At 56.4% G+C, this 27,876-nt stretch overlaps 1 protein-coding gene and 1 long non-coding RNA gene across 4 annotated transcripts; one reads left to right on the forward strand and one right to left on the reverse strand.

Moving 5' to 3' along the window:
* Positions 1–1,484: 1,484 nt before the first annotated feature.
* SLC45A1 (solute carrier family 45 member 1) lies at positions 1,485–21,145 on the reverse strand. Of its 3 annotated transcripts, none has more exons than XM_058719221.1 (9): positions 21,012–21,145; positions 15,894–16,314; positions 15,214–15,306; positions 14,502–14,726; positions 10,600–11,339; positions 7,909–8,062; positions 5,638–5,814; positions 4,356–4,561; positions 1,485–1,907 (listed from the first exon to the last, which is right to left on the reverse strand). In XM_058719221.1, the coding sequence occupies exons 1-9, from the start codon at positions 21,120–21,122 to the stop codon at positions 1,641–1,643; spliced, it is 2,394 nt and encodes a 797-aa protein (XP_058575204.1). In that variant the 5' UTR covers positions 21,123–21,145; the 3' UTR covers positions 1,485–1,640. The 3 variants fall into 3 exon arrangements, with proteins under 3 accessions (XP_058575204.1, XP_058575205.1, XP_058575206.1); XM_058719222.1 differs by lacking the exon at positions 1,485–1,907 and adding an exon at positions 2,568–4,276; XM_058719223.1 differs by lacking the exon at positions 1,485–1,907 and adding an exon at positions 3,572–3,769.
* Positions 21,142–27,442, forward strand: LOC131505539 (uncharacterized). Its single transcript, XR_009258450.1, has 2 exons — positions 21,142–21,473; positions 27,019–27,442. It is a non-coding gene; the product is annotated as an uncharacterized LOC131505539 (long non-coding RNA).
* The last annotated feature ends 434 nt before the right edge of the window (positions 27,443–27,876 follow it).

Below are 27,876 nucleotides of genomic sequence, written 5' to 3' on the forward strand. Positions count from 1 at the left end.
AGACTGGAGACAAGGAAGCGGGCAGAGATCCTGGGCCAGAACTGGGGCCACGGAGAGGAAGGGCCTGGACTTCTGGGACCCAGAGGAGCCTCCTCAACTCCAGGGGGCAGCAGGCAGGGCACTGAGGGAGGCCTGGGGGAGCCCATGGCCCTCACGGGGAGGTGGGGAAGGTGGCCCACAGAAGGCTGGGGGTTTCACGCCTACTGTCCCTGCCTCGTCGGAAAGATGATGGGACACGTTAGCTGCCAGTAAACCCCAGACCCTCCTTGGCTGCCGGCGACGGCCCCAGGACCCTGTTGCTTTTGGGGGACTTGTGGTCCGTGTCTCCTGTGTCCCCCAAACACAGGGAGCGTGCAGTGAGGGTGCGGGGGGGGCCAGGCCCAGTTCTGGGGCAGCGGGCCGGTACAACAGGGACTGGCCACGACCCCCCCCCCCCTCCCCCGTCCTGGCGCACACAGCGCCCACGGCCCGGAGAGAAGAGCCCACCCGGCTGCGAAGGGAAGGGGCCCCGGCCGCAGCTCGGGGCGTCGCGTGGTGGAGTGACAGAAGCCACGTGGCGAAGGACCTCGACACTCACAAGAAGACAGATGTGTCCAGGTCCATCGGCTGGAAGACGGTGGGTGCAGGTGAATGCGTCGAGTCAGGGGCGTCTGCCGCTGCACCTTCCCGGGCCTCCCGCCTCACCCGGCATTTTACAGCCCGAGCGCTTTGGAGCCTACGGTCCCTCGAACGCATCAAGCAAGCTCCCACCTCGGATGTCGGATATCTTCCCCTCTTCTCCGGGGCGCTGCTCCCGCGGCATCTCCAGGGAGAACGGCCCCCTCTCCCTAGCTCGCCCGCTCCCCGACCCCGTCACCCCACCCTCCTACCCTGCTTGCCTTCTCCACAGCACTCACCGCGATCCTGGGGCACAGACCTCAGTGTGCGGTCTGCTTCTCTTCCTACATCAGCTCCGTGAGGGCGGAGACTCGCTCACAGCTGGACCCCAGCACCTACCACTGCCTGAACACCCAGGGCACTCGATGGGCATCTGTAGGGTGGACGGATGGACGGATGGGCGGGTGGACGGGAGAATGAACGAACGAATGAATGAACATGAGGCCTTCTGGCCCCGAAAGCGTCTGTCCACTCTGACTCCGCTCTGGGACGCAACGTAGTTAGATCAGGCTCTTCGCACCTCCGCGCTATTGGCACGTGGGGCTGCAAAATTCTTCGTTGTGGGGGCTGTCCTGTAGGGCGTTTGGGGCATCCCTGGACAGTGGCACCCACCTGGGCGGTGACAACAAAAAGACCTCGAGACCATGTTTTCGGGGGGCGGGGGGGCCTGCAAAACCGCTGCCAGCTGAGAACCAGTTACGCCTTTACTGTCCGTGAGCGACTCTCACAGCTCCCTCCCCCAGAGTCCCCATGGAGAGTAGCCCGTCCCCCCCCCCCTCCCCCGGGCGACCTCTCCACCCCTGGGAGAGCCACAACTAGAAACTGTAGGCGTTCCTGCTGCCATTTATTGTTTTGTCACATATTTACATTCCGCAGGAAACCTGTCCCGCGTCCGTCCACCAAGGCCTTTTGGTTCCTCACTGGCCGGACTGCTCCAGACCCCCAGGCGCAGGCTTGAGGCCAAAGCCGGGGGCTCGAGGGTGTCAGACGTTCAGCAGGAGGGGCCGGTGCTCCTCCTCGGTGGCGTCGCTGGGAGGGATTTCGTAAATGACAAACAGGGAGGAGTACAAGCAGCCCAGGAAGGACACCAGGCTAGAGAAATACATGACCCCGTTGGTGCTGCCCACGGCCGAGGTCAGCGGCCCCAGCACCAGGGACACCAGGATCTGGGCCAGGAAGTACTGGCAGCTCAGCAGGGAGATGTCCACGCCCATGCCCCGCCTGGTGCCGTCCGCACCGGACCCTGCAAACTGATCCAGAAGGAGAAACACGTCAGCGGGACACCTGGACAGCAAGGGGACCTCAGCCCCACGTTTCCTGCAGGCCCAGGGGACCCAGCGGGCTCACATTTTCCAGCGCCGACGTGCGCAGGGAGTTCAGCCAAGAGTTTAATAATATTTGTGTTCAGAGAGATGACGGCAACGAAAAGAATCCGTGACTAACAAGAGTGGAAGGGCCGTGTTCCCACAGGCCCGGGCGGCACAGAGGCTCCCTCTGGCTTGGAGATCCTGGCCTTCCCCGGCCTCTCCCCGGAGAGACGGGCGCTCCACGTCCCGGCCCGGCCCCCTTCCCCAACCTCTGGCCGCCACGATGCCTACGCCACGCTCGGAAACACCCTCTCACGGTCGCCGTGCCTGGTCCTTTGGCCCGGCGCTCGGAGGCCCCGTGGCCTCCACGGTGGGCACGTCTCCCTGCCTCCCACCCGTGCCCCCCCCTCCCCCGCCCCGGCGCGGGGAAACTCGCTCCTTGAGCGGGTCTGCAAGGGTGACGGTGAGAGGGGACAGGGTGGGTCCCCCCGCTGCTCCCCCAGCACAGGCCACCCTCACCCACTGAGGGCAGATGACGCCACCCCCACAGACCGCTGTGCGTGCACCGCCGGGGGGAGGGGGGGGGTGGCAGGGCCAGCGTGCCCGGCCCGCCTCCAGACGCGGCCGTGGTTGCCTCTGGGATATTGCCAAGCCCCCCTCCCCAGGCAAGGCTGTGTCCTCGAGGGGCTGTGGAGGGGACCCTCGTGTGTCCTGGGGAAACTGTGGCTCCCCGTGGCTACACACGGTTGGCAAGGCCACCGTGGTGGGGAGGTCACGGGTTAGCCCCGAACCTGCAACGGAGCAGAGACTGACAGGACTGTGAGCATCTAGGAGACCCTAGAGCCAGAGTCCCAAGGCTTTGAGCAGCGCGAGGGCGGCCCGAGGCTCTGGGCGTCCCTTGCCGCCTGGTGGGGCAGCCTGGTGCCGACAGCTGGCCCATCTGTCTTCCCAGTCAGGGGGTCTCCCTCCCCTCTTGGTCCCTTGGGTGCCGTTGGCGCCGGCTGTGGCGGCTCTGCAGGTGCCGGCTGGATGTTCGAGTCGTGCACGGGGCTCACTCTCCAGCCCTCACAGCCTCAGCCCTGCCCTGGGGGAGAGTGCAGACGGGCCACTGCCTGTCCGCGTAGCTGGGAGTCCAGCTGCTGGCGGAGAAGGGGCTGGGAGGGGCCACCGCGGCTACCACCCAGAGGCCCCGGGTCTGGCCCCTTGTAGTGCCTGGGTCTCTGGGCCGATTGGACTTCTCACAAAAAATACTGTGCTCAGAGCCGGCCCCCACTGAGTTCATCAGAGACTCCAAACTCCTTACAACAACTCAGGATGCCTCCTGGGCCGGGCCTGGGGGAGGCGGCAGAGGCCCTGAATGAAAAGGGGGTGCGAAGAAACCCAGGTGTCAAGGTGATCTTTTAATGCAGCATTTTAAGATCTCAAAGTTACCGCAAAAAAATCTTGGATGGGAGCATTGTCGGCCATAAGAAGGAGTGACGGACACACTGACAGGCCACGCACCTTGAGAGCCTGATGCTGAGTGAGAGAAGCCAGACACAGAGGCCCCGTGTACGTGATTTCGTTTACATGAAACGTCCCGGACAGGCGAGTGCACAGGGGGCACAAAGTCAACTCGTGGTCGCGGGGGCAGGGGTGGGGGTGTGCGGTGGAAGGAAGGGGGATGGCTAATGGGTGTGGGGTTTCTCTCGGGGGCGACGGAAATGTTCTGAATCGATTGTGGTGACAGTCGCACAGCTCCGTGGGTACATGGTATGCCTGAAAGGGGCGGACTGTATTGTGCGGTGTGTTCTAGCTCAGTAAGGCTGTTAAAGGAAAATCCATGCTGAACACAACATCAACATTTTATACAAAGGCAGGGTTCGGCTTCCTTCTTTATCCTTCTGCCTCAGACTCCACCGTGGCTCGGCACGGTGCCGCGACTTACCCGGTCTCTGCTTAAAGTCCTGCTACCGCGTTCAGTGCGGGGTTTCGGCACCAATTCCCGTCTTTCGAAATACTGCATTCTCCTATCATTGACCTTGATCCCTGAGTTTTGTGTGTCCAAGGCAAGCCCCTGCTTGCCTCACCTGAGGCCCTGGGCGAACGGGTGACCCCGAAGCCTGACACTGGAGGACGCAAAGGGGCGGGCCTCCCCTTCCTCCCTCCCCGCTGCCCAAGTACCGCCACGAACGGGGCGGCTATGCGCTCAGGTCTGTGCCCTCTGCTGCCGGCCACTTGACATTCTCAACGTGTGAACAGGCCCCTCGCTTTCATGGTGTAGCTGCTCTCAGGCTCATTTCTCGGGGTGTTCAGGGGGTTTCTCCAAGAAGCTGGGGGGTGGGGAGGGTGTGGAGGCCAGGCCCAGGCCAGCCTTTACAGGACCCGAAGCAGAAAAATGGAAGCACTTACCTTTTTGTTCTGGTAGTAATCGCACAGAAGCGAGTAGGGCAGGGTGCACAGGGTGGAAAATAAAATCCCGTAGGTTATGCAGAGCGACAGGACCACGTACAGGTTCCTGGACAGGGTGGCGAGCCCGGTCCCCAGGCCAAAGGCCAGGTAGGCAATGAAGTACAGTGTGCGGATGCTGAGGTATTCTTCTAGCTTCTCGAGAATAGCTGCGGGCCAGAAAGGAGGGTGAGCAGGGGCACCGGCCGGTGGTCCCGGGGACTCTGCTTCCCTGGGCCACCTGCCCCCGGCTGGCCCTCCGGCTGGCAGGCAGCTTGCCCCAGGCCAGAAAGCCCGCACGGGGGGCCCAGGGTATCAACAGGGTGGTCTCGAGCCCCCCCCAGCGCTGCTGCAGGGGCAGGGGTCTTGGGCCGAAGCCCCACAGGGGCCTGCGGTGCGGGACGGGGAAGTAAAACCATTCTGAGGACAAGCCGGGCCGGCGGCCCGCCTGGCACCGCCTGGAGCTAAGAATGGTTTTTGTATTTGCAAATGGTTTTAAAAACAATCGAAAGGAGACAGATATTTTGTGACACGTAAAAATCATATGAAATTCCAATTCCCGTGAGCACAAAGGAAGTTTTACCGGATCTCGGCCATGAACACTGGTGAGACAGAAACATCTCGTCTGAGGCAGCTCCGAGCCACAGGGGCTCCCCAGGGGCCACGTGGCCGCGAGGCTGACCTCGCCCACCATCTGGGCCTTGACGGAACACGTGGGCCCACGTGGGGATGGAATTTGCCCAGGCCCCCCGCTGGGATGGTACCCGGCACCCTGCAGGGACCCAACCTGGCTTCCTACGTCCCCTGTGCCCGCCAACGCGAGCCTCAGGGTCATCTCGGCCTCTGGCCTCGGCTCTCCCCACCTGCCCTCCGTTCTCTCCTGCCTCTCCCCTCCCTCTGGACCGGTCGCCCCGAGACTCCACGTGGGAAGGGTGGGGGCGGCAGACAGCACGCCCGTCTGGGGGCGACGTCGATGTTGGGGCCTGGCCCCCACTCTGCCCTCGCTTGCGGGCCTGGCCTGTCCGCCCGCTGGCTTCCTCGGGTCTCGGTGGACACCCGGGCCCTGCCCCGCCGCCCGGCCGCCCCCGACGGCTGTTCCACGACTGTGTCCCCCACACCCGGAAGCCACGCCTGCGGTTGCAAAGGCACAACCCTCCCTCCACTCGGCGTACGACCCCGCTAAAGCCATAACTCCCATGGGGGGGCCCCCCACCCTGCTTCTCCCCCCGCCCCGGGCGGCGGGTACCTGAGTAGAAGGCGGCACTGAAGGCGTAAATGCACATCCCCCAGCAGCCCATGGTGACGCCGCTGTTGTATTTCTGATATTGTTCCGACGTGTGCGGGGCTTTGGGGTCTCCCTGAAACACCACCTCACCCATGAAGTCCGTGTAGAAGAGCAGCATTCCCTCGAACGACAGCCACCCTGGGAGGAGGGAGGGGCTCGTGACCACCGGCCCGGACGCTGGCGTGGCCCCGTCTTTCCCCAACAGGTGGTTTTACTGATCGTCAAAGGAACACAGCACCTTCGTCGCTTGGAAACTTAAAGAAGAAATTACCTATAGCCTTGCCACCCAGAGGTCACTTGACCTCTGTTAAGATTTTATAAGTTCCCTTCTAGCCTTTTTGAAAGCAAATACGCATCCTTATAAAAACACAAGCTCTGGGGCGCCCGGGTGGCTCAGTCGGTTGAGCGTCTGGCTTCGGCTCAGGTCATGAGCTTGCGGTTCATGGGATCGAGCCCCACGTCGGGCTCCGTGCTGACAGCTCGGAGCCTAGAACCTGCTCGGGATTCTGTGTCTCCCTCTCTCTCTGCCCCTCCCCTGCTCACACTCTGTCTCTCTGTCTCTCTCTCAAAAATAAACATTAAAAAAATTTTTAATTATTAAAAAAACACAGCTCTGTTGCTTGAAAGATGCTATTCTGTTCTTTCTCTAAACATTATTGCCACAAGGAAAGCGAGTCCCTCACTCCCTCTAAATGCCTCATCCTGTTCCCCACTCGCCTCTCCGCAAGGGAGACAAGAAAATGCCTGTGGAACCGCACCCACAGGCATGCGAGGGGGGCATTTAACTGAGAAATGCGTCAGGAAGCGCAAATGTCGATACGGGCCCACTATCGCCGAGGAGACTGAGGGCCCCGTCAGTTTCATCTCCAGTGGCACAAGGGGGGATGGCATTTATTGGACCTCTTGAACCCCAATAATTATCATGCACAACTTCCTATGCTATTAAAATTCTTCAATAGCCCTATATTAATGGCAGCAAAATATTGCACGAGGCGGACACGCCATTAATACATTTAAGCCCTCTCCTCTCCCATTGTTCGTTTATACTTCCCGCACTCCCTGCCCCTGCTTCCCAGCTTCTGGCTATTATAAATCATGCTGTAATTAATACCTGGAACATAGATTATTTTTTTCTTAAGGAGACTTCACGCCCAGCACGGAGCCCAACGCAGGGCTCCAACCCACAACCCTGAGATCAAGACCTGGGCCGAGATCAAGAGTCAGACGCTTAACCAACCGAGTCACCCAGGTGCCCCTGGAACATACATTCTTGATAAAGTTTCTGAGGATGTTCTTGCAAAGAATACCAAGCCACTGGGCCACTGGGATAAAGGTTATGGGCATTCTCAACATTCTTGGCTGTTGCCGGGGCGCCTGGGTGGCTCAGTCGGTGAAGCGTCCGACGTCGGTTCAGGTCATGATCTCACGGTTTGCGGGTTCGAGCCCCGCGTCGGGCTCTGTGCTGACCGCTCGGAGCCTGGAGCCTGCTTCCGATTCTGTGTCTCCCTCTCTCTCTGCCCCTCCCCCACTCGGGTTCTGTCTCTCTCTCTCTCTCTCAAAAATAAACAAACATTAAAAAAAAAAAAGATTCTTGCCTGATGCCAAATTGCCTTCTAGAAAGTCATCCTGATTTATGGCCCACGATGTTTGAGAGCCTAGAGCATCTCAAATGCTTAATCAGCCTCAGAGGCTCAACGGCCCTACAGCAAGGAGGTACCACACGGAATGAGGTGAGAGCCAGGGCTTTTTCCGTGGCGATCGGAATGCCAAGGCCGGTGGGTTCAAGGCCGGTGCCAGGCACAGGCGGGCACGTGTGAGTGTCGGCACACATGTCCATCCCGGCTCTGAGAGCAGGACAGCAGTGAGGCTCAAACGGGCTTAAGACACAAGTCCCTCCAGCGGCACCACTTCACTGTGAATTGTCCCAGGAGCTTTTGGTAACGAGAATCCGGGCTCCGTGGAGACCCCGCGTCCTGCTCGGGGGAAGGGGTGCGCCTCGATTCGGGGCCACCTGGCCCTTCCTGGAGAAAAGCCCCCTCGGGCAGCCCCACGCCACGTCCTGCCCTTGGTGGCGTCTCAGGAGTCCTGAACTCATGGGAGATGACCCCCAGCCCGGGACGCGGCGCTCTGGGAGGCCGGCGGGGGAGGGAGCGGCCCGGGCCAGAGGGCCGCGTCCCCGCCACAGAGCGAGGCGGGGACACGGAGGCACCGGGAGGTTTGCCAAGAGCTCACCCAGGAAGTGGTTGACGCAGAGATTGCGAAGCGCCTTGGGCATGTTGCAGATGGTGACACACAGGTGCCTCATGGACAGAGGCTGCCCCGACGGCTCGCTGGAGCCCGCCAGCTCGCTCTCGTACTTGACGCCGTTCAGTAAAATATTTGCCACCTGTGGAGGAAGCCACACAAACCTCCTCAACGGAGCAGCAGGTCGCGGCCGCCACGCCGAGGCGCGGATGTCGCCCCGACGGACGAGAAAGTGAATCGGAGACGACACGCGCGCGGGGGGGGGGGGGGGGGGGGGGGGCCGCGAAGGTCCGCCTTCCCGGGCGGGGCCAGCCGAACGCCGAGCACCGCCCTGAACGACAGGGCCCACGTCAGGTCATCTCTTCTGGGATGTGGCGCAGCTGGGAACAGAGCCCCGTGTCGGGCGTGCCCCCACCTTGGCCCCAGGGCGGGAGATCTATGCCACTGAGCGTGAGGGAACACCTCGTCGGACGTGAAACACACTTGAAATACAAGAAATATGGGTCAGTTCAAATCCAGACGGTACAGAAGTCCCTTCTCTTCCGCAACAGTGGCGGGTAGAAGACTTCTTGCCCGGTGAGTGGGGAATCTGTTTAAAACTCTCTATCCACACGGAGGCCAAGTGAGCAGGTGCAGGGATCGGACACGGTTACCTTGGCCCTTGGGGGGCAGGGTGGGGGGTGGTCTAGATTTCTCTCTGGGGCCCGGGAGCACCGCTCCCCCGGCAAACGGCAAACGTGCTCGCTCATCCGGTTTGCGAAGTCCTCCTGGGACGAGAAGGTGTCAACGCCACGGTCGCCCTGCCTGGGCCGCTGGTGTAGACACCAGCCGGGTGACCTAACGGTTGTGCGAGCAGCAAGGGGCGGGAAGAGACGCCCTCCCGGCTCCGGGCGGGACCTCGTGCTGCGGTCAGCTCCCGGACATTCCAAGTGGGGACGCCGAGGAGGCCAACAGCCCATGGCACCGGCCCCCCGGGCAGCCATGCCCACCGAGCTTGCCACCCGTTTCTGCCGGAGGAAGACCCCTCACATCACACTCGTGCCCGCTTGAGGCTGGGCGTGTTTATATTTAGCTCAGGATTCTTCCTCTCCTTGAAGAGCTGACTCACAAATTGTACTACACCGAGGACAGAAATAGGAGGGATTCAAGTGAGATTTTCAACCATAACTAAAGAGCTGTATCTAGAAGGCGGTTTGAATTTTTTTGTTTTGAAACAGCATAGGCTGGTCGGGGATCGACAAAAGGTCTGACCGATTGCTCTGATGTCATCAATGAACGAAGAGAACGCCCTTGACCTGAGCGATTAGAGAAATCTCTCTCTTCTGACAGTAAGGGGATGTCCTGACCCTCTGGTGACTTCGGGTTCTTCAAACCTTTCCCAGATCTGGACCCTGGAGATGTGCTCGGTGCTGCCCACGGGTAGCCTCGAGACCTCCCCTCAAGGAGGCCACGCACCTGCCCAGCACCCTGCCTCGGGGCGAGAGGACGGTCGCCCTTACGAGACGATGGAGACCCACGAAGACTGACGAAGCCCTAGCGCCCCGGAGAAGAGCAGACCAGACCCACAGGCGCACTCGAGGACTGAACAACGAAGAGAAAAGGAACGGCCGCCTCGACACTGTCTCCAGTCCGCCTCCCCCTGAGTCAGGGAGTCCGTCGGTCCTCCCGGGCGCACAGAGGGGCCGCCTGGCCAGGGGACAGCCCCGTGTGGGTGCACTTCACGGGGACACGCAGCCCTGCCGTCAGGCGGACACGTCAGCAGGCCACGCTTCCCAGCCACCCGGCCTTCAGGACGGCCCGCCTCCCGCGCGCCCGTGCGGGCTGAACACGGTTGTACGGGGCTCCTGCCCAGAAAACTCTGAGGTCTTACTGACATTCTCACTCACCCTTGGCACAGGCGGGCCGCGGAACTATTATGTGTCCTGGAACTGATGAAATACCTTCCTGTTATTTCAAGCAGCCTCCTCAAGACAACGGAGCCTGACGGCGGTTAAAATCCCGCCTTATCAGCAGGTGGCCCTGCAGCCGATCCGACGTGTACTAAGGACAACGCAAACAGCCTTCCGGAAGGTTCTCGGCCTGCACAGACCCTGCCGCGCGCTGCCTTTTAGAATGCAGAGTCCTGAGAGCTTCTGGGGCGGCCGGCGGAGGCCGGACGCCGGGAGAGGGACGCGGGGAGGGCCCGGAAACGCCTGCCAGGTTTTCCATTCGGTGTCCACTTTTGCGGGAGACTGGCGGGCAGCAGGTTCGCGCCGCCAAGGTGGGGGGTGGGTGGGTGGGTGGGGGGAGCAGGAGGGGCTGCAAATGCAGATGCTCGCAACAGGCTCACCACAGCCTCGTCCTGGCCCGGGTGGCCTTCAGGCAAACGTGGCCGCATCTCAAAGGAGTGTCCCTTTAATGGTGGCCCGTGTATTAAGCCATCGATGGGCCCGTGACAGACACCCTGAACTCTCTCGTGTGGGGTCGGGGGGGGGGCGGTCTCTTCACCGACGCGTGGGGCTTGTCTATTTAGATCCGCAGACCTTCTGATCCCCCCCAGCAGGGAGGGCTCCGGATGTCTTTCCAGAGCGACAATCCCTCTCCATCTGACTGGGGGCTGGGGGGCGGTGAGGGAGGGCGGTGGACAACACACAGTGACAACACACGCTGACCCATGGTCCCCCTCACCCTGACTTTTACCTGCTGACTGAAGGTCACGTTCCTCCTCCGGCTGGTTTCGGGGCCCCCTCCTCCGGCTGCATCCGGGATGGCCAGGGTCTGGGGTCTCTTCAGGATCCCGGCCGATCGCGGTTTGGGGGCGTCCAGGGAGCCCACCCTCAGCACGTCCCCGTCGGGGCCGGCGGCCAGCGCCACCTCCCGCCTGTCCCCGAGGCCGCGGTCCTGGCGGTAGAAGCCGTCGGGGGCCCGGGGGAAGCTGAGGCTAATGGCCTGTGGCGGGGCGCTGCCGGGGATGGCCAGGTAGTTGTCGTGGCCGCCCGTGAAGCAGTCGATGAGCACGCTGTCGATGTTGGAGGTGGCGAAGGACGAGGCGAACTCGTTGATGCCGGTCAGGGAGCCGTCCCTGCTGGTGAAGCTGCCGTACTTGGGCGTCAGGGGGCTGAGCGGGGAGATGGGGCTGGAGAAGCTGGCGTACAGGCTGGTGGCCGGGTGGCAGGGGAGGGGCTCGCCGGCCCCCTCCTCGCACAGCATGGGCGGGGAGGGCGGCAGGGGGAGGCTGGGGCTCTTCATGGTGGCCTTCTGCTCGCCGGGGGGCCGCAGGGGTCTCTCGGGGATGCTGACCAGTGTAAGGACGGTGGTGACGCTCAGGGTGACCGCGGTGAAGATGTAAATGACCCTCAGCTGCCCGCCCAGGGCTCTCCCGAAGCTGGTTTTGTCCCAGTGGATGCCCCCGACCACGTACCCGAATCCTCCTCCGAGGCCTGTGGAGAGAAGCGGGGTTAGGTCCCCGGGGCCGGGAAGGCCCTCAACGGTCGCGGTTCCAGACCATCATTCTGGAAGAATAAGGACCATGGTTCTTACTCAAGTTGCTTACTCGTGTGTGTGTGTGTGTGTGTGTGTGTGTGTGGTGGGGGAGGGGGATCACGTGGCCACCCTGTGTCTTGCTCGCCCGATGCCAGCATCCTCATACACGGCCACCGTTAAGAGTCACCCCCAATGGTGACCGAGGACGGCCACCCTGGTGACTAGCTCTCCGGGTCAGCGGGCCACCGGGACACAACAGGGCTGCGGGAATCCGGTCCTTTCCTCTGCTCCCGCTTGCTGTATCCCAAGGCCTCCGGGAACAGGTAAAGGGCAAACTGATTTGTGCAGCACAACGTTAAAATGCAGGCAATGCCGCGTTGCAGCCGGCCCCCGGCACGGCATATACTCACCTCCAGAAAGTGCTGCTCCCCCTACCCCCCAGCTCCCCCCACGTCCCAGCGCCCCCCCGGGCCCCTTCGCCACTACATTGTGGGTCTCGTGTGTTATCTGGAGCCTGTCTACTGGTTGGGAGGCGAGTCTGTTTACTTCTGCTGCTGAAGAGGAACCTGCTTCCCCGCAGCGTGTGGGCTCTCTGGCTGCCCTCCGCGTTGGGGGCAAGCAGCCACTTTTTTTTTTTTTTTAATTCTACTTTTAATTTATTTATTTTTTAACGTTTATTCATTTTTGAGACAGAGAGAGATAGAGCATGAATTAGGGAAGGTCAGAGAGAGAGGGAGACACAGAATCCGAAACAGGCTCCAGGCTCCGAGCTGTCAGCACAGAGCCCGACGCGGGGCTCGAACCCACGGACCGCGAGATCGTGACCTGAGCCGAAGTCGGACGCCCAACCAACTGAGCCACCCAGGCGCCCCTAGCAGCCACTTTTAAATAGTAACTCTTTTTAAAAAAAAAAAAAATTATTAATTTTTCAGAGAGAGCAGGGGAGGGGCAGACAGAGACAGGGACAGAGGATCTGAAGCGGGCTCTGCGCTGACAGCTCAGAGCCTGGAGCCTGCTTCTGATTCTGCCTCCCCCAGTCGCGTTCTGTCTGTCTCTCTGAAAAATAAATAAACATTAAAAAGAAATTTAAAAAAAAGAAACACAGAGAAGGAACTATTGAAAAACTGGACAAAGGACTTACATGTCTATTTAACGTCTGTTTCTCCAAAGAAGACATACAGATGGCCAATAAGACATGGAAGGATGCTCAACTTCACGAGCATTTAGGGGAATGCCAATCAAAACACGAGATTCCACTTTACACCCATCAGGATGGGTCGTATCAGGAAAAAAAAAAAAAAAAAAGAAAAAAAACAGAACATGACAAGTGCTGGCCGGGAGATGTGGTGACATCGGAGCCTTTGTGCTTTGCTGGTAGGAGGCAAAATGATACAGCTGCCACGGGGCACAGTGTGGAGGTTCCTCAAGAAACTTAAAAGAGAAATACCGTAAGATCCAGTCATTTTACTTCTGGGTTCATACCCCAAAGAATCGAAAGCAGGGTCTTGGAGAGTTATCTGCACACCCGTGTTCGTGGCAGCAATATTCACAGCAGCCGAAACGTGGAAGCTACCCCTGTGTCCATCAACGGGTGAGTGGATAAGCAAGCTACGATCTGTACGCACAACGGGATGTTATTCAGCCTGAAACGGGAAGGAAATTCTGACACCCGCTACGACACGGATGGACATTACCGGAAGTGAGATAAGCCCAAACCCCGCACTGGTCCTGCCGAGACCCCTCCAGAAGTTCCCTGGACCCACAGCCACACGGGTGTATGAATAGAGTCCGGCAGTGGCATTTTCTAGAAGAAGCGACGGAGGCCCGGACAGACTGAGCCGTCTGCCCCCGTGTCGCACAACAAACAGGAGGACGCCGATTGAGGCCTCCCGCCCCTCCGTCCGGGTCCCGCACGACCCCGTCTTGTCACGTCTTTCCCTTGACGTTGACAAACACCTTCCACCTCTATTTTAAATGGGACTGTCTTAGTCCGTTTTATGTTGTAACAGGATACAGGTTTTATATTTAGAAAGCTGGGAGTACTGATTTGTATGGGATAGTTTGATAACCAAAGAGCACCCTGAATTCTCACACTGCTCTGCGGTGAATTCTCTGGAAGTTTTCACCTGCCCCGTCACTGAGCCCATTGGTGATAACCCTCAAAGCAACAACTTTGAGTGGCTGGACCCATCAAAGTCCCAGCTGAGGCTGAACAAGGTGAAACTCCACCTTCTTATTTCAACCCTCAGGTGTGAACAACTGACCTTTTTGTAGTCTGGATGGTGCCATGATTTTGCAGGGTTTTTTGCTCTGTTTTGTGTGTGTGTGTGTGAGACATCACCATTTAAAATGGCCCCCATGTGTAGCGTTGATGTACTGCTGTCTCTTGTTGGTAAGTTCGAGAAAGCTGTGATGTGTCTTATGAAGAAGTGTGTGAGATGAGCTTTGTTCAGGGACGTGTTACAGGGCTGTCGGCCATGCGCTCAATGGCACTGAATCTGTGATATACATTCCAGGGGTGTCTTTAAATAGAAACACATAAAACAAGCTTAGGTATTGATTGGTTGATGAAAATGTGACCAGAGGTTCACAGGGAGCTAACCCTGTACTTTTCCTTGGGGCAGTGACTCGGTATTGGCTAATTCAGGGTTCATGGCAACTCTGTAGAACGTAACTACTCGAACGATGAGAATAAAGTATACATAAGGCTATATACACAGTTATGCACACACATTTATAGCTATATCTATAGTTCATACACATATATGCATGTATCAGCATTATATATTATTACTAAAATATATCATCTGAGATATATATTTTCTTCTTTTTAAGTATATTTTATTTTATTTTTGAGAGAGAGAGAGAGAGAGGGAGTGGGGGAGGGCCAGAGAGAGAAGGAGGGAGAGAATTCCAAGCGGGCTCCGCGCTGTCAGCATAGAGCCCGATGCAGGTTCGAACCCACGAACCGTGAGATCGTGACCGGAGCCGAAACCAAGAGTCGGCCTCGTAACCCACTGGGCCCCCAGGCGCCCCTGAGACATACATTGTCAGTCACCTCAGTGGTCATCTGTATGTGCGAGTTCAGCCCCCCGTCCCCCCGCGCTGTGGACACCTACCCGCCAGGAGGGCGTGGATGTTGAGGCCGCGGTCCTGGTCGGCGGGGCCGCACACGTCCATCATGTAGGCGTGGCTGGGGTTGTCTGCCGAGTCCGCGCTGAAGTCCACCAGCACGACCCCGCACACCGTGAGCAGGAGGCCCCACTTGTGGTTGTCAGCCGAGTCGGCCAGCGCCGCGCCCAGGTCCCTGCCATTGAGCAGGAGCGAGAGGCCCAGCAGCGCCCCTGCGGACAGAGAACCGACGTGACCGGAGGAAACGCGGAGCAGCCCGGGGCTCGAGTCAAGCATCTTTAGGGCCCCGGAGAATTCCTCTGTAATCAAACTTCAAGCAGAGCCCATCGGAAAAGTCACCCGCAGACTCACCATATATATATATATATATATATATATATATATATATATATTTTTTTTTTTTTTTTTTTTCCGGCTTGGGTCGGGGTTTTTTATTTTGTCAAGCAGAGCAGGAACGACATACACGTTATTAACTCACTCTTAACAAAATCAAAGTGATGTATTCTCACAGTGACCTCGGGCCAGGCTAGGGGCACGCCCTGCCCCCACACCGGAGAAATGATCTGTATATCCCTGCTTCGGTCACCAATGGTCTAGGTTTTGCTAAGAGGAAGCAGTTGGGGCCTTTTTTCCTTTCCTTTCCTTTTTCTTTCTTTTTTTTTTTTTTTTCCACTTTATTTCAATTCCAAAACGACAGACCTATAGCCAGGACAAGAATGAAAGGGCGTCTCCTTCCAAACCTTGAGGTACATCGGTCACTCCAAGCACCCAACAGTGGCTGCAGTAGGAATCCTGAAACAGAGCAGGCCAGTGGTCATTGCTGGGGTCCCCACGGCACCCTGGGCTGGACAGTGAGGGAGACTCATCACACCCCTCAAACACCTGCACCCCTGCGTCCCGGGGCAGCAAAAGAACAGACGGTAAAACTCGGAGTACACAGCCCTAAGCTCGGAAAACAAAAGACAGAGTCTTGGGAAAGCTCAGCTTCCCCCGCTACATTTTCTAGTCAGGCCCCCCCTAAGGCCCTAAGCAGCCATGACCTTCCTTGGGAATCCAAGAAATTCCAGGACCTCCCAGCCCCAAACCACAGGAAGCTTTATCTCTTGGATCCTCCAATGACAGCTCCGTGTAAGATGGTGGGAATCCTCGGGGTCTGCGAAATTCCTGTTCTGTAGTCTGGTTTCGACAGAGTCCCTTAAAATATGGGGTGTGACGACGACCATACCTGTGTTCTCCCACAGCCCCAAACTAACGAGTGGAACTTAACTCTCGTTCCTCCCTTGGCCCCTGGGGACCCTCTAGCTGCTTCGACTCGGGCTTCCGGAGGCTTCCAGAGGTTTCCGGAGGCCATCCGCCATCGGGGCTGAGCTGGGGCTCACCGAGGATGGGGCTGATGAACCACACCAGACTGTAGAGCTGGTCAGGCAAGCCCATCTGTAGGAGCACGGGGGTCACATATGCCGTCTCCATGGCATAGCTGAACTCGATGCCGAAGAGAATACAGCCATTGAAAAGCAGCTCCCGGAAGGACCTCTGAGGGTGCAGGTCCCCAAAGTCCACCAGCTCGATGGGACATGGGGTGTTGGGGGGCGGGGGCGGGGAGGGACGAATGTACTTCCTCCTCTTGGGGTGTCGTTTGAAGTTGTTGGCTCGGTGGCTGATGTGCCGGGTCACGGACCCCGTGTAGCCGGAGATCTGAGACCTCCAGAAGTCCTGAGGAGCCAAAGAGGGGAGCAGAGCCTCTCCCGGAGGGGTGCCGCTCGCCGGGGGGATCATCGTAGGGGGGGCCGGTGCGAGTGCCTGCGGGGAAAGCCCGTTTGGGGGCGACGGTGACTCACCAGGGCCTCCACCACGAGAGTTGATTTTTTCCAGGTGGAACCCTCCCACCACCGCCCCCCCCCCCCCACCAAGCTGGCACCTGCTCGTCCTTCTCATTTGAGAACGGATGAGTTCACGGTGCAGAACCCTTAGAGTCAAACGCTGTGCCCCCCAAAGTAGAGCCTACTGCTTGCGGGTGATGTCACCGGGCCTCAGTTTTGACTCAGTGCAGCTCCTGCTCAGGAGACCAAAGCTGACGCTGTCCCCCTGCCCAGAGGGAGGACCCCAGCCCTCAGGTCCCTGCGCTGAAGTTCAAGGGGACCGACCCCGCCCCCTTGGCTCCACGAGGAGGAGTGGAAGCAGCCAGGCTATTTTAGGACCTGCAGCCCATTCTGGGAACTATTTTTGCTTTTCCCTGCAGGTCCCAGGGGAGCCCCGCGGCAGGGACAGGCTCGGGGCATGACCCACCAACACACACCCTGAGTGCACGGTCAGGGGACAGTCCTTCCTTAGTGAGATGGAAAGTCGCAGTGGTCACCTTGCCTAACGCTTACGTCTACTCTTCCCAGGAGGCTGGGGCCCTTGCCTAAAAGCAGATGCATGAATTTAATTCAAGGCCTCTCCTTACAGCACCAATGGATGAGTGAATTTGTAGTCAAGTCAGGAGAACGGAGACTTTTAGCGTGTTTGAAAATGCTCTCTTTAAAGAAATAAACCAAACGCCCTGAATAGGAATACAATTTACAAAAAAAAAAAAAAAAAAAAGTGAGGAACAAAAAGAAGCAGGGGGGTGAGAAATGGATCCCCACCCCCGCCGCCCCCACCCATCCTCAAATCATTTTTTGGAGCAATCTTCACAACGCCCAAGCCCCAGGTAGGAAGTTAGCAAGGGTGCAGCCTTCTTCCCGCTCTCTGGGGTTAGTAGCAATCTGCCACGCAGAGACCTGTTCCTGGTCATGCAACTGTCCTTCACTGCTTTGGGATTAATCTAGATTGTCCTTCACTGCTTTGGGATTAATCTAGATTGTCCTTCACTGCTTTGGGATTAATCTAGATGTTGAAAGAATGGATTCCAGTATGATGACCTGTGCATTTTGGCCAACGTCAATTTTACTAAGCCTAGGGAGAGGAAGGCTACCAAAGTCGGAGGGAAAGAGGCAGATAAAAACACAAGAGGGCACCTTCTAGGATTACGCCCGGCCTCTGGGACAGCTCACCCCATCTGCCTCGCAGAAAAGCAACTGCCTACATTTCCTTTGAAGTCCTTCCTGAGAAGCAGGTCCCAAACTCAAGACAACACCCCCCAACATTGACCAACTTCCTGCCAAGGACACTTGTTATTTACCAAGATAAATATTATAAGCTTTTTTTTTTTCAAAATTACTTTTTAAAAAATGTTTTTATTCATTTGAGAGAGAGAGAGAGAGAGAGAATGAGCAAGGGAGGGGCACAGAGAGAGGGACGGAGGATCCAAAACAGACTCTGGGCTGTCATCACAGAGCCTGACACAGGATTCGATCTCACCAACAATGAGATCATGACCTGAGCCAAAATCAAGAGTCGGACGCTTGACTGAGCCACCCAGGCACCCCTTTCAAAATTGCTCTTAAGCTTTAAAAATGAGGCCCTTATTTCTGACGTTAACTCACCGCCTTCCATCACACCGTCACTAATCCATAACTTCCTTATGAAGCTCTTCAAAATGCCTCATCACTCCAGAGTTGTATCCTAGACTCCACCCCCTACCCCACCTGCTCAGGGATTATCTTCCTTCTGTTCAGAAGACACGAACAGCGGAAGTGATTTTCTTTAGAGACACCCTGGCAGGATCCAGAGCACCGTGTTAACCCACCAACCCATCCACCCACCTACTTATCCACCCAACCATCCACATGCACACCACACATCCACCCCATGGTCTTCTTTCTAATCCACGCACCCACCTTTCCAACATGCATGCATGCATGCATCCACCCTTCCAAACATCCACTCTGATCCATCCATCCATCCATGCATGCATCCATCCGTCCATGCATCCATCCATCCATGCGTCCATCCATGCATGCATCCATCCTTCCAAGCGTCCATCCATGCATGCATCTATCCACCCCTACCCATCCCCCACTCATCTACTCATCCACCCTTCTACCCATCCATTCATTCACCAACCTACCCATCTTCCCATTTGGCTGGGTACTAAGTACCAAGACACTGAGATCAGAGAGACAAAAGAAAGACAAAGCTCCTGCCCCTGAGTTGGGTGGGAAGTGGAGGGAAGGAGTTCTAAGCAGTGGGAACCACCTGGGTAAAGGAGGTGTGTGTGCAACAGTTGGGCACCATGTCGGCATGGTGGGGGATGAGGCCACTGGGAAGGGATCAGCTGACGATGCAGGGCCTTGTGGCCCTGCTAAGCGATGGATTTCACACCGGGATGACGGGGACGGATATACCCAGAGACCCAGTCTCCTCTTGCCTCTGTGGCTTATCTTATGGCCTCAGAAAAATCCCACGCTATGTCCAAAACAAAAGCAGATATACCTAAGAACCATGTAGGCAGGTAATACTTCATTAAAAACATGATCCACTTACGACAATTAAGTCAAGCTTTTTTTTGTTTTTAAAGCTAAACTTCTTGATTGTGCTCTTCCTATTCTAGCTCAGGCCCTTGGACATAGTAAATATTCCAGAAAACTCTGTCCTTTGGCCAGTCTTGCCTTTAAAAACCCAGGTGGCTGTTAGCATTCTCCGGAGCGTCACTCTCTCATTAAAACCACAGAAACCAAGCGCCCGTTGGAACACCACTTAATCAGACCATCTCTTTGAAAGTCAGAAGGAAGACCTTTGGCACAAGTGTGTGGGGAGCTTGACCTGACCCCACCCGCCCGGTCATAGCCCCACATCCACGGCAGTGACTAACTCCCTCTCTGCCGTTCCGCCATCGCTCTTTCCTATAAGCATGTTACCCCCATAGAGCGAACTTAAGTGCACGGGCATTAGAAGCCTTGCCTTTCATTTTGGAATGAAGAACCATGGGCCACCCTGGAAGAATTTCAGATTCAAACCGCATATAGCAGAAGCATATTTTTGAAAAGCGGAGACTGTTCAACCTTTCTTAGCATGAACTCTGTGGATAACCCATGTCTCTGCCTGTGCGGTGACCACTTCACCATCACCTGCCCGCCACCCCCAGCTTTAAAACACAGCCTGCAGCCTGTCCTAGTGCAAGGGAGACCCTAACACCCCTGCCTTACCGCCCACCCCCCGGCATCTAAACCAGAAATGAAACCTGGACTTGAAAAAGTCTTCCCCGATTTTCAAATTTGGGGGCCAACGTTACTATTTTCATTTCAAAACTACATTTACTAAACGCTGTCCATGAAAGTTCATTCTAAGAAGAATGTTTAAAATTAATTTTTGAATGTTCTAAGAAATGAAAGTGAAATTTAAAATAATGAAATAGAATTTTGATACATGAATATCAATATTTACCAATCTTGCCATCTCGATCACATTATATGAGCATTCAGTCCAAAAAAAATCTATATGTCTATACTTATATCTATATGTCTATGTCTATATCTATATCTATATCCTCTCCCTGGACCCACAAAAGTTATATACTGGGCCCACTGTGCTTCTAGAATACAAAGGATGTTTCAAGTAATGAATCCCTCAAACTGTGGAATGGGAAGATTAAGTGGCAAATGATTCAGAAACATAAACAATGCCCATGTCATTTGAATGCTGAAAGTTACCCTACTATGAGCCAAATGATTTCCTCATTTCTTTCTCCTCTTCTTTATCTGACACAGGTTTCCCGCCTGGGGTCACACGGGGCCACATCCCTTCCCCGCTCTCCCTTCCGCCAGTTCTCAAAGTTAATACTTGAAGGAACCATCCCCAGGCCAGCAAAGGGCTGCGTGGACCCAGGGGGTGTATTTAACGAGCTGGTTACTGAATTGCGGCCATTCCTCACTTTTGCTCTCTGGAATTCGGCCCCTCCCTGACAACCAACTGATCCAGAAACCCCTGGTCAGGTGCACGCCGAACTTGGGTTTCATTAGCACCTGATTCTCCTTCCCCATAAAAGCTGAAAAACATAAACATTATGGTACCCCCAGAAATAACCCGAGAAGTTTATTGATGAGGTTGGAATGAACTGAATTGCTGTAAGCCTCCTGTTTCAACCGTGGCAAGAAAGCAGAAACCCTGGGCCGTAAACTCATCATAAACTCAATCCTGGGATGCTGACAGAGGTCCTCCCATCACCCCCTGCCAGCAGGAGGGTTCAGCCTCAGGCGGGAGGCAAACCGGAAGCTGATGACACCTGCCCAGGTGACCCGGGATCAGGCCTCCGGCACCAATAGGCACCGCGCAAGCCTGGGGCAGATCCCAGCGTGTGCCAGGGTGGAATCAATCCTGTCACCCAGCGGCCGCCCTCCTCTGGGCCGAGGGTTCCGCACCCAGGGCGGGGGCGAGGCCGGGGCTCCCTTTACAGGTCAATCAATTAGGCACCGAGGAAGAACAAAGGTCTCCGTGCCAACCTCCAGCCCCAGTCGTGGCACTGTGACCACCCGGGGGTCGGGGTGGGGGGAGGGGGTGGCCTACGCCGCGTCGCTCCGGCGCAAAGCCCGGCAGCTGTGCGGGGGGGGGGGGGGCGCGGGAGGAAATGGGGGTACCTGCGGCTCGAGACAGGAGGCATCCCCTTCCGAGGCCGGGCTCCCGCCTGGCCCGCGCGCAGCTCGGGTCCCCGCCCGGCAGCCCCCGGCCCGCCGCTGCGGCTGCAGCATCACCCCGCGGGGCGGGGCCGTGACGTCACCCTGCATCCCGCGCCGCCCGCGGCCCCGGTACCCGCAGCGCGTCCTTAAAGCGGCACCGCCCCGCCTCGGCCCGCACCCCTCCCGCCGCCGCCGGGAAAGCCCCGGGCCCTCCACGCGGGAGAGGACGATCTCAGTTTAGGAACGGGTTGGCGGAAGACGGAGATGTCAACACGATGCACTGCAATCTCTTCCTAGGCCCACGAGGGCTTCTTTTTCTTATTATTACTGTTATTCATGATTATTTTATAGAACACACACTCATGTTGGCTGATCCTTGAAACCACCGGGTGCTCCAGGCGCTGTGCCCACTGCACAGAACGGGTAAGTCGGTCCCGCCTGCAACTTCTGTACTGCATTCCCCTATGCCCTTAACTTGTACCAGGGCCTTCTCTGCGTCGCGGTTCTAGGGACTGGGGTCATAGCGATGGCCAAAACAGACCAAAGTTCCTGCCCCTGTGGCGCAACATCGTGGACACGGAGAGCCACATTAGTCAAGACCAATATCACACGTCCGTGATGTGCCAGAAAATGGTAGCTCCCCAGGGAAGGAGCCGGGGACTGTGGGGCTGGGAGGGGGCCCTGATGCGGTCTTCTTTTAAGTTTTAAATATAATTGGCCGCCAAGTTAGCTAACATGCAGGGTATACAGTGTGCTCTTGGCTTCGGGAGTAGACTCTCCTGGTTCACTGCTGATATACAACACCCAGTGCTCATCCCAGCAAGTACCCTCCTCGGTGCTCTTCACCCATTTTCCCGGCCCCCCCCCAAACCCCGCCCCCCCATCAACCCTCAGTTTGTTCTCTGTATTAAAGAGTCTCTTACGGTTTGCCTCCCTCTCTGTTTGTAACTGTCTCCCCCCGCCCCCCGCCCTTTCCTTTCCTCCATGGTCTTCCGTTAAGTTTCTGAAATTCCACATGTGAGTGAAAATATATGATATCTTTCTGTGACTCACTTTTTTTGCTTCGCATGATACCCTCCAGTTCCATCCACATTGTTGCAAGTGGCAACATTTCTTTTTTTCATCGCCGAGTAGTATTCCACTATATATGTGTGTGTGTGTGTGTGTGTGTGTGTGTGTGTGTGTGTATACATATATATCATCTTATTTTTTAAAAAATTTTAACGTTTATTTTTGAGAGGCAAAGAGAGACAGATCATGAGCAAGGGAGGGGCAGCGAGAGAGGGGGACCCAGAATCCGAAGCAGGTTCCAGGCTCTGAGCTCTCAGCACAGAACCTGATGCAGGGCCCGAACTCACAAACCATGAGATCATGACCTGAGCCGAAGTCAGACGCTTAACCGAATAAGCCACCTAGGTGCTCCTTTATACCACATCTTCTTTATCCACTCACCAGCTGATGAACATTTGGGTTCTTTCCATAATTTGGCTATTATTGATAGCGCTGGGGTTTTATATAAGGTTGTTCATGAGTCCTTACCTAGAAAGTGACATTTGAGGGGAGACCAGGAGGAGGCAAAGGGGATATTAATGCTGGCATCTGGGGAGAAGGTCATGCCAGGCAGAGGAAAGAGCAGGTGCAAAGGGCCTGGGGTAGAAGCGAGGCAGTCTGAGTCAAATAATGATAGAGCAAATAATTACACAGCCTGTAGTGAAATTATAACCACAGAAAATACTATAAGGGGAAGCATGTGGCCCTATGAAAGTTTTTAACAGGGAGAATTTGACCTCATTGGGAGGCTCGGGTCTTCCTTGAGGGCGAGTGACACTTGGGACGCACGTTAAAGCCGAGTAAAGAGGGCAGCGTGTTCCAGGCAGAGGGGTCAGCCGGTGCTGAGCTCTTGTGACAGGAGAGGGCATGGTGACTGAAGGAACCGGCGGGGCTGGAACGCAGAGGCCAGGGTTGATGGGGGCTGGAGAGGCAGGCTGGGCCCAGCCTGCGGGCCCCGTGGGCTGCCGTCATATTTTAAGAACAAGGAGAAGCTTAGAAGTGTTTGATGCAGGGAAGTGGATGGCCTCAACCGTGCTCAAAATTTGCGAAGATCATAGAGCTCGGATTGGAAAGTGGGTCAGAGGGGACCCGGAGACCAGGTGGGAGGTTCTAGAATGGTCCAGGTGGGAGACGATGAGGTTGACGGCAGAGGGACCGAGGTGTGGGTTGGTTGGGCACTTGGGAAGTAAACGCAGCGGGCAGACTGATAGACTGAGGGTAGGGAGTGCGGGAAGGCGGGAGGGAGGTGCCGAGAAGTTTCCGGCTCAAACATCTGGACCAACTGCAGGTTGGTGGGTGGGGTGAGAGTCGCGGGTCGGCCTTGAGACAGAATGAGTGGGAGGCATCCAAGCCGCTGGAGGTAGGGGGTCTGGAGCTCAGAGACGGGTCCTTGGAGAGTCACCTGCATACCAGCCGTGGACAACTGGCTGTACCTTTTCTTTCCCCTCTAAATGGGAGTAATGGTTTGGAAAAACACCACCGTGTTTTGCTAGCTTGCATTTACACCCAAATGACCCGCTCTCCCATTAGCAGAAAGCTCACAGCTGCGACTGACAAACCTCAACGTCTCAGGGGCTTTGCCCGACAGACGCTTAGGTGGGGCTCATGTGACGGCCACAGGGGTGTTCCTGATGGGTGGGGGACGTCCACACCGTCATTCAGGGACCCAGGCTCCTTCCATCTTGGCTCTGCCCGAGACAGGCTTGCAAGAGGGCCACATTCCATTCACATGCCGTTGTCAGCCACTCAGTGATGGGACACACCCACCAGCGCGGGAGGCCAGGATGCGTGGCCCCTGCGGGGGTGGGGAGGAAGTGGGTGTGGGGGGAAGCTGGCAGGCAGCTGCTTTTCTGGCCTTTTATCAGCTGGAGGAGGGTGGGGGAGAGGGGAGGAGGGGGGAGGAGAGAGGAGGGAGAAGGGGGAGGGCGGGCCGCTAAGAGAACAAAAGTTGATGGCTCATTTCTGAGGTTCAAAATAGGGATTTTGCGGCAAGAGAAAAGGCTTGGAATCTAGGCATTGTGGAGGGGAGAAAAGACTTTAAGAAGATCCCTTTGACCATTTTTAACCTTCCAAAGTTAGAACCTTCCAAGATTAGAACCCTCCTTCCTTACGCCTCCAAGGGCCAGACTGAACTGTGGTGTTTCTCCCCTTGTGTGGATGAGAAGCCCCCTCTTGTCAGGAGGTCAAGACGGGAGGCCAGAGAGGCAGGAGAGGGGGGAGGGAGGGGGGTGGTTGGAGGAAGCACAGAAGCCCACTCCCTGGTTCCTGGGCAGAGCCAGGAGGCCTTGTGTCTAGGGGACCCCGAGGGTAAAGCCTGGATCCTACCCTGTCCTGGGAGGAGCTTGTTCCGGGCTGAGCTGCCCCACAGCGACGTGGTGGCCACAGCCTGGCTGGGGTGGGTAGGAAGTGGGGGGACTGCCAGGCAGGGCACCCGCCCACCCCCCCGGACTGCCAGGGAAATCCCGGGTCCCTGGAGTGCACAGGGGTGACGGCCAGTGGCCGCGAGCCCCGCCCACCAGCCCAGGAGGTCACGTGCGCCCCGCCCCTACCCCAGCAGCATCCTAGACGGGATTCGGGATTAGGACGGACCCGAAAAGGCTGTCGGCATCCTAAAAGACCAAGTCAGACCCAAAGGGGACTGTTCCAACGAGCCCACTGGATTCAACGTTATACCAGGTCTGACCAAGTTCGTGCCTGCCTGTCACTCCCAACCCTCCAAGGCGCACGACCGGTGGGTGACGGCCCTTGAAAAAGCCGCCCTTGAAAAAGCCCCCCGATCGGTAACAAATAAGTGAACGCGGGTTCCTCTGCCCTCCTGACAGGGGTGTGAACAACTGCGCAGACCTGCCGTTCAGCCAGTAGAGGAGGCTGGTGAGCCGACCTCAGGTGGCTGCGGGACCCGCGGCTCACCTGCCATCCCCGCGTGTCCACCAGGCGGTGGAAGAGCCCCGCCTTGGAGACTCAGCCACCGCCGGGAGCGCCGGGAGCGGGGACCGGTATAAATCCGGCGCTCTTCTGGCACAAAAGGGACGAAGAGATGGTCCTTTTCCAGCATTTTCTGACGTTGCAAGGATTTGCGGTTCCAAGACTGGATTGTTCTTTTTACTTTGTGAACGCATTTTTGCTGCAAAGCGCACCGTCACCGTGGTTTTTGGTGAATAACATCATTTTTAACAACAGATCTCGTGCCGGGCCCTGCGTTAAGGCTTTTGGGTACTTTAAACCTCTTTTACTCATATCCTACCTTTATGAAACGGGTATTGTAGCCACCGTGTGGTTTTTTGATCCGGAAACCCGAGGCTCCCTGAGAAGGCCTCACCACAGTCAGGGTGGGAGCAGGGACTGGAACCCCGGACCGGGTCATCCCAGGCCCACCGTGTGCCTCCGGCCACAACAGAAGGGCCCCGGATGCAGTTTGCAGTCTCGGTTAGGGGCATTCATGCGGGTTTCCACTGATTGTTTTGTTGCGGACCTGCCTTCCACCGGCACAGGGACAGGAGGCAGGGAGTCCACAAAACCAGCCAGGCTCCTTCCCCCTTCCCTGTCCCCCAGGGCTGCGGCGTCCGTCCTCTCTGACCCCCCCACCCCTGCCCACCCACAAACAGCTAGCCAGGAGAGCTGCTCTCCGGCTCCCAGTTCAAAAGATCTAGGTAGTTACAGAGCCTCAGGAGTGCGTGCACTCGCACATATGTGTGAAAGTGTGTGCTTACGGGAACGTTGTAGAGGAAGGTGTCTGCTCTTGAATTCTGTGTCGGTAACTTGGGATTCGTGTCCTCTGGTCAATATCGGTTTTCACTCTTCAGGGAAGCTGCTACTGACCCGCCATGCCCTACGCTCACCCACACGCACACACATACACATGTAGGCACACACTTGCCTGCACACACACCTACACAGTTTGCGTGCGGGCACACTCAGTGCGCGCTAAGCACACCGGTGCGTGAACGTGCGCACACGATTCCAACTGCTGGAGCTCCTCTGGCTGGGGGACCAGCAGCCACCCCGAGACTCTGAATTTGAACCTAGCACGTAGGTTTCCGTAAAGAAAAAGTCACAAAATTACGGTCCTCTAATTACACGGCGTAGCAAACACCAGGAGTATGGGACAACCCAATCCCTTGTTGTCCTGTCCCCAAACGACTGGCAGAAGGCCACACACAGGCTTGCAAATGTATTTATTTGAGCTACGTACAACGGGATTGATTGAATTTGTGTTGTTGAGCCTGTGTCCACACGGGTATATTATGGGCTAAAACAGATTGATATGGGGGGGGGGGGCTCCTGGGAGGCTGGGTTGAGCATCCAACTCTTGGCTGAGGTCATGATCTCACCACGGTGGGATCAAGCCCTACGTCAGGCTCTGTGCTGGGCATAGAGTCTGCCTGGGATTCTCTCTCTCCCTCTCCTTCTGCCCCTCTCCCCCACTTGCAAGCACTCTCTCTAAAAAAAAAAAAAAAAGTGTGGAGGGAGAACCAGATTGTTACTGGCTGGCTTGGGAACTTGATTATACTGTTCCTGCAGGAAAATGAATTCTTATTTGTAAACATATGCCCTCCTTGTAGAGCCTGTAGAACCAGACCCTGCCCGTGGGACCGTCCAAATTGCAGCGATGGGACTACAGGATTATAGTTGGAGGCCCAGCTGAGCCAGAACAAGAACCCGGGGTCTGGATGCCAGGCACTGCTAGAGTGGAGGGTGTTGGACCCAGCAAGGCAGTGGGACCCGGGGTGGCTGTGGACTCCTTGTCTGTGAGCCGGGATAAGAGGCTCATCTGGACACAGGGTTGCCAGGGCAAATGCAGGATGCCCAGTTAAATTCGAATTTCAGATAAACATAATTTTTACATATAAATACGTCCCAGGCAATATTTGGCATCCTGCATTTTGGTACGTGTATTTTTAATAGGCTCCATCCACAGCGCTGCCGGGACAGCTCCTGGAACCCGGCAGAAGAGGCCACCCTGGGAGCCCGAGGCCCCGCCAGTGAGACTGCCCGGTGATCCGGACCCCCAGCCTCCAGCCACTTTCTGGTGCCTGGGAAACTTCTTCTGCTAGGCTCAGCTTTGATTTGCTGTTTCCCTGAGAGAAGAGTGAGCCCAGCATTCATCGAGAAGTCCCAGCCGACCTCTGGATGGTTCTTGAGGGAAGAAACTTCTGGATAGAACATCTCTGGGATTTTTTAAGTTCCAGTGGTTTTTGTGTTTTCTTGCTTTGTCTAGTTGTCCAATTTATTACAGTCCTGAATAGTTAAATACAGTCTACTGGATAGAAATTTCTGACATGTAACCACTGTATCTACAACGAATATATGTAGAACATAAACATTTCAAATTATTTAATTAATTATTTTATTTTATTTTATTTGTTTATTTTTTTTGAGAGAGAGAGACAGAGTGTGAGCAGGAGAAGGGCCGAGAGAGAGGGAGACACAGAATCCGATACAGGTTCCAGGCTCCGAGCCATCAGCACAGAGCCCTATGCGGGGCTCGAACCCACAGACTGTGAGATCACGACCTGAGCCGAAGTCGAAATCCCAACCGACTGAGCCACCCAGGCGCCCCCCAAAATTTCAGATTATTTTAACCTTTTATTTCAAGAATGCCCATGAACTAGTAAACTTTTATATCATAAAATCTAACACAGAAAAGTGCATGAAACAAAATGAACAGCTCAGTGATTTATCACACACATGTAACCATGGGCAGGTCTAGAGCAGGCTCTTTGCCAGAAATCCTTCTCCTGCCTTCTGTGTCACTACCCCCTTCTCCTCTCAACCC

The sequence above is a fragment of the Neofelis nebulosa genome, chromosome 2 (genome assembly GCF_028018385.1).
Source record: "Neofelis nebulosa isolate mNeoNeb1 chromosome 2, mNeoNeb1.pri, whole genome shotgun sequence".
NCBI lineage: Eukaryota > Metazoa > Chordata > Mammalia > Carnivora > Felidae > Neofelis > Neofelis nebulosa.

Excerpts from the sequence above, each read along its gene's own strand:
- SLC45A1 (XM_058719221.1), bottom strand. The coding sequence starts at position 21,122 with ATGCTGCAGCCGCAGCGGCGGGCCGGGGGCTGCCGGGCGGGGACCCGA. Across the intron at positions 14,727-15,213 it reads CATTCTTGTCCTGGCTATAG|GGGCGCTGCTGGGCCTCTCG; the intron begins GTCTGTCGTTTT and ends CTCTGTCCGCAG. Across the intron at positions 1,908-4,355 it reads ATTACTACCAGAACAAAAAG|TTTGCAGGGTCCGGTGCGGA; the intron begins GTAAGTGCTTCC and ends CTTCTGGATCAG.